This window comes from Oryzias latipes, chromosome 9 (assembly GCF_002234675.1).
Source record: "Oryzias latipes chromosome 9, ASM223467v1".
Lineage (NCBI taxonomy): Eukaryota > Metazoa > Chordata > Actinopteri > Beloniformes > Adrianichthyidae > Oryzias > Oryzias latipes.
Genome location: NC_019867.2, coordinates 30,586,398 through 30,599,483, shown reverse-complemented (window position 1 = coordinate 30,599,483; position 13,086 = coordinate 30,586,398). Strand labels below are relative to the sequence as shown.

General features: G+C 44.6%; 1 protein-coding gene across 2 annotated transcripts in view; it reads left to right on the top strand.

Moving 5' to 3' along the window:
- Nucleotides 1–13,086, top strand: part of LOC101155777 (actin-15A) — a 38,521-nt gene extending 25,435 nt beyond the window's left edge. Inside the window, exons 1-9 of one of the 2 annotated variants that reach the window (XM_004072826.4) lie at nucleotides 2,001–2,085; nucleotides 2,373–2,494; nucleotides 2,568–2,690; nucleotides 2,765–2,875; nucleotides 2,973–3,057; nucleotides 11,038–11,199; nucleotides 11,270–11,461; nucleotides 11,614–11,795; nucleotides 12,181–13,086. In XM_004072826.4, the coding sequence (XP_004072874.1) occupies nucleotides 2,375–2,494; nucleotides 2,568–2,690; nucleotides 2,765–2,875; nucleotides 2,973–3,057; nucleotides 11,038–11,199; nucleotides 11,270–11,461; nucleotides 11,614–11,795; nucleotides 12,181–12,324 (1,119 nt within the window). In that variant the 5' untranslated portion in view covers nucleotides 2,001–2,085; nucleotides 2,373–2,374 and the 3' untranslated portion in view covers nucleotides 12,325–13,086. Of the gene's footprint in view, nucleotides 1–2,000; nucleotides 2,086–2,372; nucleotides 2,495–2,567; nucleotides 2,691–2,764; nucleotides 2,876–2,972; nucleotides 3,058–11,037; nucleotides 11,200–11,269; nucleotides 11,462–11,613; nucleotides 11,796–12,180 lie in introns of those variants that run through there. The other variant, XM_023958834.1, reaches the window with a different exon arrangement.

The following is a 13,086-nucleotide window of genomic DNA, read 5'->3' as shown; positions in this document are numbered from 1 at the left end:
AAACATTCACCTCCAAAATCCAACAGTTTGAACAATTCTTTAAGTGAACAAGTCACTTCTCCGAGACGACTGTCGTTTCTCAGTCAGATAGTTTTACCCTCCAAAACACGTCAACGTTCTCTTCATGTTTCAGGCTTCCCAAGAAAAACCATTTCCTCAATCCTCAAAATGTGTTATGACTCAGAAAACATTCCTGTTGATAACTGGAATGTCCTTCAACATTAGCTGCATTTCTAAAATGGCTGTAATAGAATTTCAGGTGAATCTAGATCCACACTAATAAGGAATCTGGTCACAAATCTTAGATGACTGATCTCTGTTTAGGATGTTAGGACGCTGAATGTGTTCTTGCCACTGAAAACACCGTTCCTCAGCCCTATAGAGGAGCTTTTTCCAGCTTGGAGGTGGAAGGTCTACGAGTTTCAGGCTCAGGATCAAAGAATTCTCCAAGCAATGAATGCTGCTTGTAGAGATCACAGCAGAACATTTTCTTTCTGCTCTGAGACAATTACTTTACAGTAAAGACATGAAGAACATCAAGAACCACAACTATCTCCTTGTCAGTGTGACTGCATTATGTTTTCTTTTCTAGTTTCACTTTCAGTTTGATTCACTTTCTGTCTGCTGGTCAGAAAGGATCAGCATTTTCACACTGATGTGCCTCAATGACAAAATGTCTGAACATTTAGATCTGCAGGACCAACAGAACGCTAAAGGGACGATGTATTTTGAGGGCACTGACACTTTGAATGATCCTAGAACTTAGTTTTGGAGCAAAGATAAACTGTTTTAGGAGAGAAATGAGCTTTTGCTGCCGATCCAGAGACTTTTGCTGAACCATCTAGACCAGAGGTCACCAACCCTTTGCCTGCGGTTGCCCATGCGCCCCTGAGCACCCCTTGTGGCACCCGCAGGGAATGCTCCAAAAATAGCACTGCTCATACAGCAAATCAATATATTGTGGTGATCTGGGGGTTAGCCCCGCCTTCAGCTTTTAAGACTCATGGAAAGAGGGGAATCTTGGGTGTGTTAAATCGCTCACCATAAGTGAGGGAGCGGTGAGCAGAAGTGAGATTAATGTTATTTGGCTGGTGGTAGGTGTGTTCAAAATAAACGGACAGATATGATTGTCCACTAACTTATGTGATTGTTGTTCTGAACATACCGGGGTTGTGCTTTGCATGGGGCACGGGGAGCAGGTTCGGACATTACCAGTGGGGCCGGTACCAAGTAAGAGGACAGTGAATTAAGACTCGGGCGCAACGGTACTTGCCTGGATAGTAGAGGGTGGGGATTCAGTGCTTGCTATTAGTAATTGATGCACTTTAGTTCTGAAATATATGGCAGAGTATGGAACGGTGGATAAAGATGGAAAGATTTCATGTAATCCATGGACACCAGTGAAGATCACAAATCATTGAAGAAAAAATATTCAGCGCACTGTCTAGTGGGTCTAGATGACCCAACTCCCAATGTTAAAGTGCATAGGATAGCCCAAGGGTTAAAAGAACTGTTACAAACATTTACACTAAAAATCAATCAGCTTCCAGTCTTGAAATCAGCATTCCTCCTTGCAGACATAACACCTCAGTGTGACGTGGATTCTTTTGTTTTTCTGACCTACTTAAGCAACAGTTTCCCACAGAAACCTCCTCCACACCTCCTGCATGCACGTGAGCAGGAGGAGAAGCGCATTTCCATGGCTTTTTCAGATTCAGTGTGTGATTCTGTTCGCCTCTGTGATCCGGTTTCCAAAAAGAAAAAAGCAGAAATCCGAAGTTCCAAACTCACCTGTAGTGAGCGGACCCAATCACAGCCACCCCTCCCCTCCCCTCCCCCTCAGCATCAGATTGAATGATGATCGACACAACCTTTGGCCAATCAGCACGCGCTCTGAGACATTTTCTGTGATTCCAGCTCACCTGGACCAATCACAGCACGAGCTGAGAGAACGTTCCCTTTTATGGAGAATGCAAGCGGCCGCGTGCGCACATAAAGAGGCGCGCGGCGCGTTCAGCAGTGTCAGTGATCAGCACACCTGGGCAGAGTAACTGTGAGAGACACACCGGAACTCACCTGCAACAGGTAAACGTTTGTCCGCGGCTCACCCGAGTTTGACACGGTTTATGTTACGTTTATGACCTTATTTTTTTTTTTTAGTTCAATTTATTCTTATTGGCTGCTGTGTTTACCTCAAGGGAAATGTCTGTGATAGTTTTATCTGAACTGTGGTGCAGCGTCTGCCTGTTGGGTGTGGCTTCATATTTCATAACTCTTAAGTCTCTTCCACATTTACTGAAATTCCTCTGACTCGTTTATCTGCATGCCTGCTTGTTCCTGAAGATGAGAGTTGGTGGTTTGATTCCTTTCAGACATGGAAGATGACGTCTCTGCCCTCGTTTTTGATATTGGATCTAGCACCTTCAAGGCTGGCTTTGCTGGGGATGATGCCCCCCGGGCTGTCTTCCCCTCCATCGTGGGCCGCCCCAGACAGGTACGGTCACCCCTGAGGACTTCACCTGTCGTGGTAGACAGTGCAGCCTGTGGCCCATGGTGTTTGTGTGCAGAGTGTGCTGGTGGGAATGAGGGATAGCTACGTTGGAGATGAGGCTCAGAGCAATAAGTCCCTCCTGACCCTGAAGTACCCCATCGAGCACGGCATCGTCACCAACTGGGATGACATGGAGAAGGTGCTCTCTCATAGACCTGCATAGTTGAAGGGAAAGGTCCTGATCTTTGCTCTAAAGTGTTCTCCATTCCTCAGATCTGGCATCATACCTTCTACAATGAGCTGAGAGTCGCACCTGAAGAGCATCCAGTCCTGCTGACCGAGGCTCCCCTCAACCCCAAAGCCAACAGGGAGAAGATGACACAGGTGAGTTCAGCCGGATCACCTCAGTTCAGGCTAGTTGGTGATTTGTTTATTTAGAACTCTGGATTTTAACCTGACCATCCATTTTTCTCTAATTCAGGTCATGTTTGAAACCTTCAACTCTCCTGCCATGTATGTGGCCATCCAGGCTGTGCTGTCCCTGTACTCCTCTAGTCGTGTCACAGGTGAGAACCTGAAACTGGAGTTTGGGATGGATGGATCACATTTTCACCTCCTTCTTCATGAAGGCTCCACATGATGACTGTGAAAGTTTCTTCTTTTCGTGGTCTCTACAGTGAGGACGCTCCACCTCCATCCACTCCTCTCCTCTGCATCCTCATCACTAACACCATCCATCCTTGTGTTCTCCTTCTATTAACTTCTTGTTTGGTTTTCCTCCAGATATCTTTGTTAGCTCCATGTTGTGGACCAAGCTGGACAAGGCCTGAACAGCACAAGTAGAATCAAAATAATTCAATTTATTTTTTAAATAATTTCCCAATAAACAAGATGGGCCCCTAAAAGAGGTTGAAGTAACAAAAGAAAATTGAAGATTTAATTTTAACAGAGGACAGCTGAACAGACAAAGTAAATTACTTGAACTTTTTTTTTTTTATACCGTCTGTCTTCTGCCGTTAGAGGTCGCCGCAGTGAATCAGCGTTCACTGATTCACACTGGTGATTGGCAGAACCCTGTGTCTTTAAGGCACAGGGAGACCCAGATTGTAATGAGTGGTGTAGAACTCAGGCTTACAACAAAAGAGGTAGTTAAAGAGTGTCAGATAAATGCCTCTAGACATTAAAGTTCAATACAATAAGAAACAACAAACCACAACAAGAATCAAGTTTCTTATGCACAAGGGAGAAAAGCACGTGTGATGGAAGATATCCACCACCCTTCACTTCTCAAAGGTCTACTTCTCCCATGCTCCTTTTTATTAAGAACACAGGATTTCAGGATTTTCAGGAAACTTTATTGTCATTTTATCATGATAAAACGAAATTAGGCTCTCTGGTCCCGGGCCAGCCGTTTACATTCAGACATAAATAATATATATCAATAATAATGTCAGTAAAATATCAGTCTGTTATGGTGTGGTTCCTGATGAGTATTGCACAGAAGTATTTTTCAAATTGCACAGTATTTTATGTTAAGTATTGCACAGCCCTGTGATATTGCACTTGGGAATTAGCTTGTTGTCCATAGAGGGGGGGGGGGGGGGGGGGGGTGCAGTGATCAACCGGAGTTAAGCAGTCTGACTGCTTCAGGAAAGAAACTGTTCCTCAGTCTGGTGGTCCTGCTCTTTATGCTCCTCAGTCTCCTGCCTGAGGGGAGCAGGGAGAACAGAGGGTGTGAGGGGTGGGTGGGGTCTTTCAGGATGCGAGAGGCCCGTTTCCTGCATCTGGTCGTATAGATGTCAGTGGTGGACGGCAGGCTGCAGCCCACAGTCCTCTGTGCAGCTTTGGTCACTCGTTGCAGAGCTTTCCTCTCTGCCGCAGAGCAGCTGCCGTGCCACACCGTGATGCAGGAGGTCATGACGCTCTCCACCACACACCTGTAGAAGGAGGTCAGGACTGGGATCCCCATCCCAGCTCGCTTGAGCCTCCTCAGGAAATAAAGGCGCTGGTGTGCCTTCTTGACCAGGCAGGAGGTGTTGGTGCTCCAGGTGAGGTCGCTGGAGATGTGCACGCCCAGATACCTGAAGCTGGAAACCACTTCCACCGCGTCCCCTCCGATGTGAATGGGGGGAGGGGGGCATCTGTCCTTCCTAAAATCCACGATCATCTCCTTGGTCTTCTTCCCATTGATGCAGAGGTTGTTGTCTCTGCACCAGCTCTCCAGATGTTCCACCTCCTGCCTGTAGTCAGACTCATCGTTGTTGGAGATGCGTCCAACCACAGCTGTGTCATCCGCAAACTTCACGATCAGACAGCTGGGGTGACTCGCTGTGCAGTCGTGCGTGAGCAGGGTGAACAGGAGGGGGCTCAGCACACAGCCCTGGGGGGAGCCCGTGATGAGGGTGATCGGGGAGGAGGAGACGTTGCGGATTTTTACAGACTGCGGTCTGTCTGTCAGGAAGTCCAAGACCCAGTTGCACAGAGTGGGGCTCAGTCCAAGTGTGTGTAGTTTCTGGGTGAGGGTCTGCGGGATGATGGTGTTAAAAGCTGATGTGAAGTCCACGAAGAGCAGTCGAACGTACGCGTTCTTGTTCTCTAGGTTACAAACACAATTTGGAGGTTACAATCTCCAAACAAAGAAAAAAGCGGTTTTAGGCACAGGTAATACAGGCAATTGCCCGGAGCTCAAATTTAACGGGGGGGCGGTGGTGACAGCGGCTCAGTGCTTGGAAAAAACATCTGCGCCACTGTTGGTTTACTATTATCTGTTCTATCACAGTTTGTAACTGCCTGAAACTGTGAACTGCCGTACCTGCAGCTGGTGTCTGTGAGAATGAAAGGGGAGGGGGCTCAAGCTGCAGGTGGTCGTGCACGTGGAGCACAGCCAAGATTGTGCAACACCAGGATCATCGTGTGCCTTTAGATCGGCACACTAGTGTGCCGTGGAGAAATTACCCTCATTAACTGATCTAATAACATTTACCATCTCCAGGATATCAGCTCTGTGTTCATCCAAACAGGCCCTGATAAAACACTGAGAAATTAGGAATATGAAAGATAATATAATACTTTATTCTTTGTTTATTTGATTCTATTAAAGACATTTTGATAAGAATGACGGTACCACAATTTAGCCGCAGCTTCAGCTGTTTTTGGAAAAGTCCCGCCCCTTTAACTGTCTCCGCCAATCATTCTTGAAGGCTTAATCACATGTCATCAGTCTGACCAATCAGAAGTGCTTAAAGTCTTCACTTCCTTGTTCTTAATTCTTCTGATAAAGTCGCTCAGTTCTAACATAAATACCAGCTAAAGCTTGTCTTTAGCGGTGTAGATTTCAGCAAAGTCCGGTGTCAGACCGTGGAACAAGTGAATAACACAATGAAGCTCAGAGACGCGAGTCTTTCTGCCCTTTTTCGGCAGTTTTCACACTACATCTCCCATGATGCATTGGCTTAGAGCGCACAATGAGTCGTCCTTGTGAAACGTCTTGAAACCACAACAAACAGCTTCTAAGTTTTTCTAATTTAACTTTCATTTCATCTCTTAGAAAAAAAGCCGCAACTTCCTGCTCTTTCTGCCACAATTATCACAAAGATCCACGTAAGATTGCGGGGGGGGGCTGTCGATCAATACAGACCATGAATTTCTGCTTTTTTTTTTTTTTTTTTTTTTTTGGATGCTGTTGTACCGCGGGATTTTTGTCAAGGTTAAAGTGTGCCGTGGCTCAAAAAAGGTTGAAAAACACTGATCTAGATGTCCCAACATTAAAGTGCCTAGGATAGCACAAGGGATACATAAGGCCTGACTGCTGTAGACTATAACAGGGTTTCTGTGTGACAAAATAGTTAATATTTGTTGAAAGTGGATTTATGTTGCTTTTTTCCTTCCATAAATGTTACAAATCAAGGTATAATTACACAATTTTCATAGATACTGATATTTATTGTCACTGCAGCGAGTGTGTGAGGGGGTGGGGGGCGCGAAACATTTTCTTTTTCCTGGGGGGGGCTTGCAAAAAAATAATTGAGAAGCACTGATCTAAGTTGGCATTTAAAATTCATTTAACCAAATACATATAAGCAATGATAAAACAATTTCTTTCAAATTGTCCTTCCTGTTTATCATTGATAAATGTTAAAATCTCACATCCAATATCTCTTTTCAGTTTTCTGTGACATCTTCATTTTCATAATACGTTTATGAATTTACACTCAGATTATGTTTTTTTTTTCTTCTCCATAGTCATTACAGTTTCAAAATCATTACAGTCATCCTGTTCTCCTTTTAATAACAAGTTGTATTCTTGATTCAGAAGACCACTTTGTACTCCACCATCCACTGCTCTGGAAATCACAGATTTAATAAAAGGTAAAATGCCCATAGTGAACACACAACATATGATCAGTACCATAAGAATAGGTGTCACTATTTTTAACAAAAGTTGCCACCAGGAACCAAAAGCAAACCAGGAGAAGAAATCCCAAGATTGGGGTTTTCAGTCATCCTGCATTGCCTGTTGAATCTTTTCTAGTTGATGTAATGCTTTAGTGATGCTGTGACCTTCATCTGTGTTTTAAGGAATGAATTTAACAGGTATCATTTAACATTTTACAAACGCCTTCCAGCTGAACGACCAGTAAGTCCAAAACCAATCTGTTCTGTAGAACCAGTCTTATGCTGGAAATTTCTTCATTATAGCCTTTAAATGCTTTAATTGTAGCGTTCGAATATAAACCTGATCGATAATCAATGGTCTCAATTCTGAGACTGTTTTTAGCAGTTCCCACCCAGGAAAAAAATGCCATAGTTACCTTTTCCCCAGTATTCCAGTGGTTATGGTCTTCAGGAACATCTGATGCCCAAATGGAATCATGTGGCTTGACATCAATAAGGTTACGTCTGTGGTGCAGGTGAGGCTCATGGACTGCAGAAACTATGAAAGTGTGACCTGTGACCTTTACGGGAGCACAAATCCCACTCCAGTCTCTAGGCAGACTGAGGTAGAGGGCCTGCCCACATAACCAAAACATTTGATCAACCAAATAAGTACCGTTGTTACCTGGCATTAAATCTGGATTAGATCCAACACAAGGTCCTCCGGGGCAGGGAACCACATAACCATGGGAAACTCTCATTGATTATCTGGACTGTGAGGGGAACCAGAAGTTCATGACACATCTTCGTCAGCAAAGTTCCTAAAATCTCTGTGCCATTGTTTGTTACGCAATGTGGAAACACAGTTCCTGGTTCCACACTAGCATATGGAGTTAATGATTATGTCAATTTCTGTTTGTTAAACTGATACAGACTCTTACAGCTCGGTCTTACAAGAGTACCATTTGAAGTGGTAACTGCTCCCGTACTAATATACCCTTTAGAACTATATTCGATAACAATTCTTTGTCCTAAAAGTGTAAGACTTGAATCAACTCTTCAGTGTTATGCGGAAGAGGTCTGGGTGGATCGTTATCATCCATGGGGTTCCAATTTCCCTTCACTTTTGCCTAGTCTGCTTTCATAGCAGTCATCCATGCTTGTTGACATTCAATGCCGTTCAGATGATAAGCTCTCTGAACTTCCATCATTTGCTCATGAAAATCCTGTGGATTTCCCGGTGAGGGATAACTCCCTCCCCTGCCTTCCTAACATCTTCTGTAGCTTCTGCCAAACCAACCCCCATAGTTTTGCTCCGCTCAATTTTTTCCCTTTTCCTCTCAATGTCATTTTTTTTTCTTTTTCTGGTTTACTTAAATCAGTCAGTGGTTAGTAATGACCCATCAACGGAGGAGCTGTGGGCTCCTGATAAGGGGGGGGGCAGAATCCAGTTGATCCCCCCCCCCCTTATCTTGTTTCAGCTCTGCTGCAGGGGTCTTGGTCTTATCACAACTGATTCATCATCTTTTTTTAGCAGTCAGACATGCTTCTTTGGTTTTACTTTTCGTTGCTTTATTTAACCACAGTTTTGCTCAAGTTAATTCTTCACTATTTAACTTAAATTTGTAATCGTTAAACTAATTCAGTACATGGTTGTACTCCAAGATTCCCCTTAAAATAATTTTAATCTTAATTTTTATCCCATTTCCCAAGAATGTAGTTGAACCTGGATGAACTCTTTCCATATATTTTGAATCCCCGGTTAATTCTACTATTCTATTTGTATTCCCTCTTTTGTCACAGAGTGTGATCAGAACCAACAGACAATGCCTCTCTGGCATCTCAACTTAATTTATCTCCTTTGTTTTTTCTTTTCTAGACCTTTTAGGGACTCTAACCCTGTCGCACATTTTAGGCTACAGCACCTTTATTTAGAATTCTGGACCTTTTTGGACTTCAAACCCACACGTGTTTTAGGCAACAGGACTTGAACCTGTCCCTGTCAGAATTCGGGGCCACTTTGAGGATTCGAACCCCTGAATAAGCACTTTACTTGCCATGTCGTTGTGGTCTGACTGTGGTTCACGGATAACATCAATCCGGACCCAGGGATCAGACCAGTTGGACTTTCTTCCGGAGACCTTTTCTCACGGGCTGTGCACAGACTTCAATCTCGGTGGTCCTCCCCCAAGGACGCAGGTATGTCATCCAGCTCTAATCGACCAAAGAATGTCAGATAAATGCATCTAGACAATGAAAACACAAGGAACCACAAAAAAAAAAAAAAAAAAAAAAAAAAAAAAAAAAAAGAGTTGTGATTCTTATGCACAAGGGAGAAAAGTAAGTGTGACGAAAGATAGTCCACCACTCTTATCTTCTCAAAGGTCTGCTTCTCCCAGTGCTCCTTTTATTAAGGATTAAAGTAGGAAGTTACAATTTCCAAACAAAGAAAAGTTCATTGGGGGTGTTGTATAATAAACTATTTGGGAGGATTCTCAGTTCAACCAGTACTCCTTATCAGCTAAGGTCAGTGTGTCGTTAAACCCTCATCCTAGCTGGGGATGAGAAGCAGATGAACAAACACAGGCCGTTTTCTAAAAAGATAAGGGTCAATCTAAGTCAACATTTAAACAATGATAATAAAAGCAATTTCCCTCCCAAAGAGTTTTTAGAGCTGACTTTGTAGTACTGGGAGATGGGCGGGGCCAAATCAGAAAACTGGAACCAGAGAGCAGGAGTGGATCTTTGTTTGGAGCCAAGCCAATGCTGGATTGAGGCAGAGCTGAGCCAGAGGGCTGGTGCAGAACTGAAGCAGAGCTTGGTCAGGAGCAGGACCGATGCAGGGCTGAGGCAGAACTTGACCGGAAGGCAGGGGCAGATCTGTAGCAGAGCTTGGCTTGAAAGCCGGAGCTGCACTGGGTCGCAGGGCTGGTCGCAGGGCTGGTCGCAGGGCTGGTCGCAGGGCTGGTCGCAGGGCTGGTCGCAGGGCTGGTCGCAGGGCTGGAGCAGGGCTGGAGCAGGGCTGGAGCAGGGCTGGAGCAGGGCTGGAGCAGGGCTGGAGCAGGGCTGGAGCAGGGCTGGAGCAGGGCTGGAGCAGGGCTGGAGCAGGGCTGGAGCAGGGCTGGAGCAGGGCTGGAGCAGGGCTGGAGCAGGGCTGGAGCAGGGCTGGAGCAGGGCTGGAGCAGGGCTGGAGCAGGGCTGGAGCAGGGCTGGAGCAGGATGTGGCCAGTGAGCAGGAGCCGATCTGAAACAGAGCAGAAACAGAAGACCATCTGGCAGAGGAGTCTTGGCTGCTTTTATGCTGGGCTGATTGTGAGGAGCTGCAGGTGTAAGGACTGAAATGGAGAAGGAAGGAAAACCTGGGCTGGAATCCGGACCGTGACACAGATAGGCAGTAGCGTTAAGGGTCTCACCTATGGACCCACATTGGATTTATTTTTAGCTTGATGCACTCTGGTTTCCTGCATAACAGTTCTGCATCCAGCCAACAGAGCCATACAGCCACTAACAAACATGCTTTAACTAACCCACCTTATTTAAAACAACTAATAGCAGTCCAATAGGCTAAGGCAGCTTCGCTGTCACACCAATCATTTCAGGAGATCTTTCATACCTCACTCCTTTGGACTCTATACCTTGTGGTCCATGTGCAATAGATAAAGTCATTTATGGTCTGTCTGTTTTTCTCTCCTGATGTGGCACGCAATACAACTGTTCTTTTTCACTGATGTTTCTTTCTGATTGATTGTTCTGGTTCTCTGTTGTCGTCTATTGTGTGCATGTTTGTATCTTGAGCCTAACGCCGACGCTGCAACAACCCAATTTCCCAAGCTGGGATCAATAAAGTATCTTTATCTTTATTTTATCTTAAATGGGCAACAGGCATGTCTGATCAGACCACCAGACATAAATAATTACAAATAAATTATAATAGAAATACAGGAAAAATAATTAAGACTAATACCAGCTACAAAATACTACAAACAAACAAAATGTACATGTTTACTTCATAGTACTTTAATAGGTTTTTTTAACTTGAAATTAAAGCAAAATCAATTTTCTACAGAGAGTACAACTTTCACCCCACCCCCTGTCCCCGGGCAGTGGTAAGGCCTGGAAGTTTTAGTATAACTAACATTAAAGGACTCTCAACCTGATCATGATACTTGCAGGAATTGTGATGGAGTCTGGTGACGGTGTCAGCCAGATTGTGCCCATCTATGAGGGGAAAGTTCTGACTCATGCCACCATCCGTCTGGATCTGGCTGGCAGAGATTTGACTGATTATCTGATGAAGATCCTGACGGAGAGGGGCTACAGGTTCACCCCCACAGGTATGATTGACACGTTGAACTTCTCATCAAGATGGTTGCTGAAGTTGCTAACTGACTCTGATCTCTGTAGCTGAGCATGAAATTGTGCGTGAAATCAAGGAGAAGCTCTGCTATGTGGCGCTGGACTTTGAGCAGGAGATGCAGACCGCTGCCTCCTCTTCCTCTCTGGAGAAGAGCTACGAGCTTCCTGATGGGCAGGTCATCACAATCGGCAACGAGAGGTTCCGCTGTCCTGAGGCGCTCTTCCAGCCCCCATTCCTCGGTTTGTATGCTCTTCATTTTGAGCTTTGATTAGGGACAGGTGTCCTACTCCTCAAATATTCCAATACTGATCACATGATGTTTGGAAGCTGCATGGTTGAAATTTGACAGTCGCTCTAAAAGCTCAGGTTTCTGAACTCTGTTCTTCCTCAGGTATAGAGATTGCTGGCATTCATGAGATGACCTACAACAGCATCATGAAGTGTAACGTAGACATCCATGAGAACCTGTATGCCAACATGGTGCTGTCCGGTGGCACCACCATGCTCTCTGGACTTGCTGACCGCATGCAAAAGGAGATCACTGCTCTGGCCCCACCCACCATGAACATTGATGTACGTACATTGTGACTAATAAAACCCGAAGTTCAGGGTTTTCTTTACTTTTTTTTAAAAAAAATGAGCATTGATCAACTAATCTGCTGTCGCTTGAAAGGATTTAAGGTCTTAGAATACAATCAAAATTCCTGCTTCAGTATAAGGTTTAAACGTTTCAACCCACATGTGACATCAAGCCTGAGAAATGATCAACATTACTTCAGTCAAAACAAGAGTTTAAAGTGGTTAAACGTTGTTCCACTGTCTGACTAGACGGTGTAAAGAGGAATCTTGCAGCTTTTGAGCTCTTAGTCACACAAATGTTTTTAATGTTAGCTTAAGTTCACTTTCCTTCTGAAGTGAGGCTGTTCTAGTACTAATCTTTTTTCTATCTGCTCCTCAGATCAGTGCTCCTCCAGACAGGAAGTACTCTGTCTGGCTTGGTGGCTCCATCATGGCTTCCCTGCCCACCTTCCAGCAGATGTGGATCAGCAAGCAGGAGTACGAAGAGTCCGGTCCCGGCATCGTCCACCGCAAATGTGACTAAGCTTCAGTTGACCCATCCAGACTTCTGATTCCTCTTGAACAGAATTAAAGATGTCCAACAAGATGAACTTTACTCAACAGCCTGAATTGAAGATCCAAGAGTCTGGTTTGAGAGGAGCTGATGCTTTCAGGTTTGGCCTGAAGGATTTGAAAGCTCGATGTCAATCTGAATCCATCTTCCATGTTTTCTGCAGGAACACTATTTGTCATCTCAAAACCGGTTGCAGTTGTGGACAATACATTGTCATTTACAGCTGCAGGTTTGAAACTTTTCTTTGCTCTCTGGAGGTACAACTTTGAGTTTAACCCTTGTGCTATCCTATGACCCCACCCTTACTTTGATGTGTTCTCCCTACCATGACAAAGGTGGATAAAGGTGGAGAGGATTTCATGTAATCCATGGACACCAGTGAAGATCACAAATCATTGAAGAAAAAAGGTTCAGCGCACTGTCTAGTGGGTCTAGATGACCCAGCTCCCAATGGTAAAGTGCCAAGGATAGCCCAAGGGTTAGATTAGGGGTGCCTGTTAGATTGATAATGCTCCACGTCCATTCAATCCTCTCTGAATCCTCCCCACTCACCCCATCCATCCTCATGTTCTCCTTCCATTCACTCCTTATGTGGTTTTCTTCTAGACCTCTATGGTAGCTCCATGTGGTGAACCGAGCAGAACCAGACCTGGACAGCAGTCTAAATAATTGTATTCATTTTCAAAAAATGTCCTAGTAAACAAAATGGGTCAATAAAAGAGGTCGAATGAA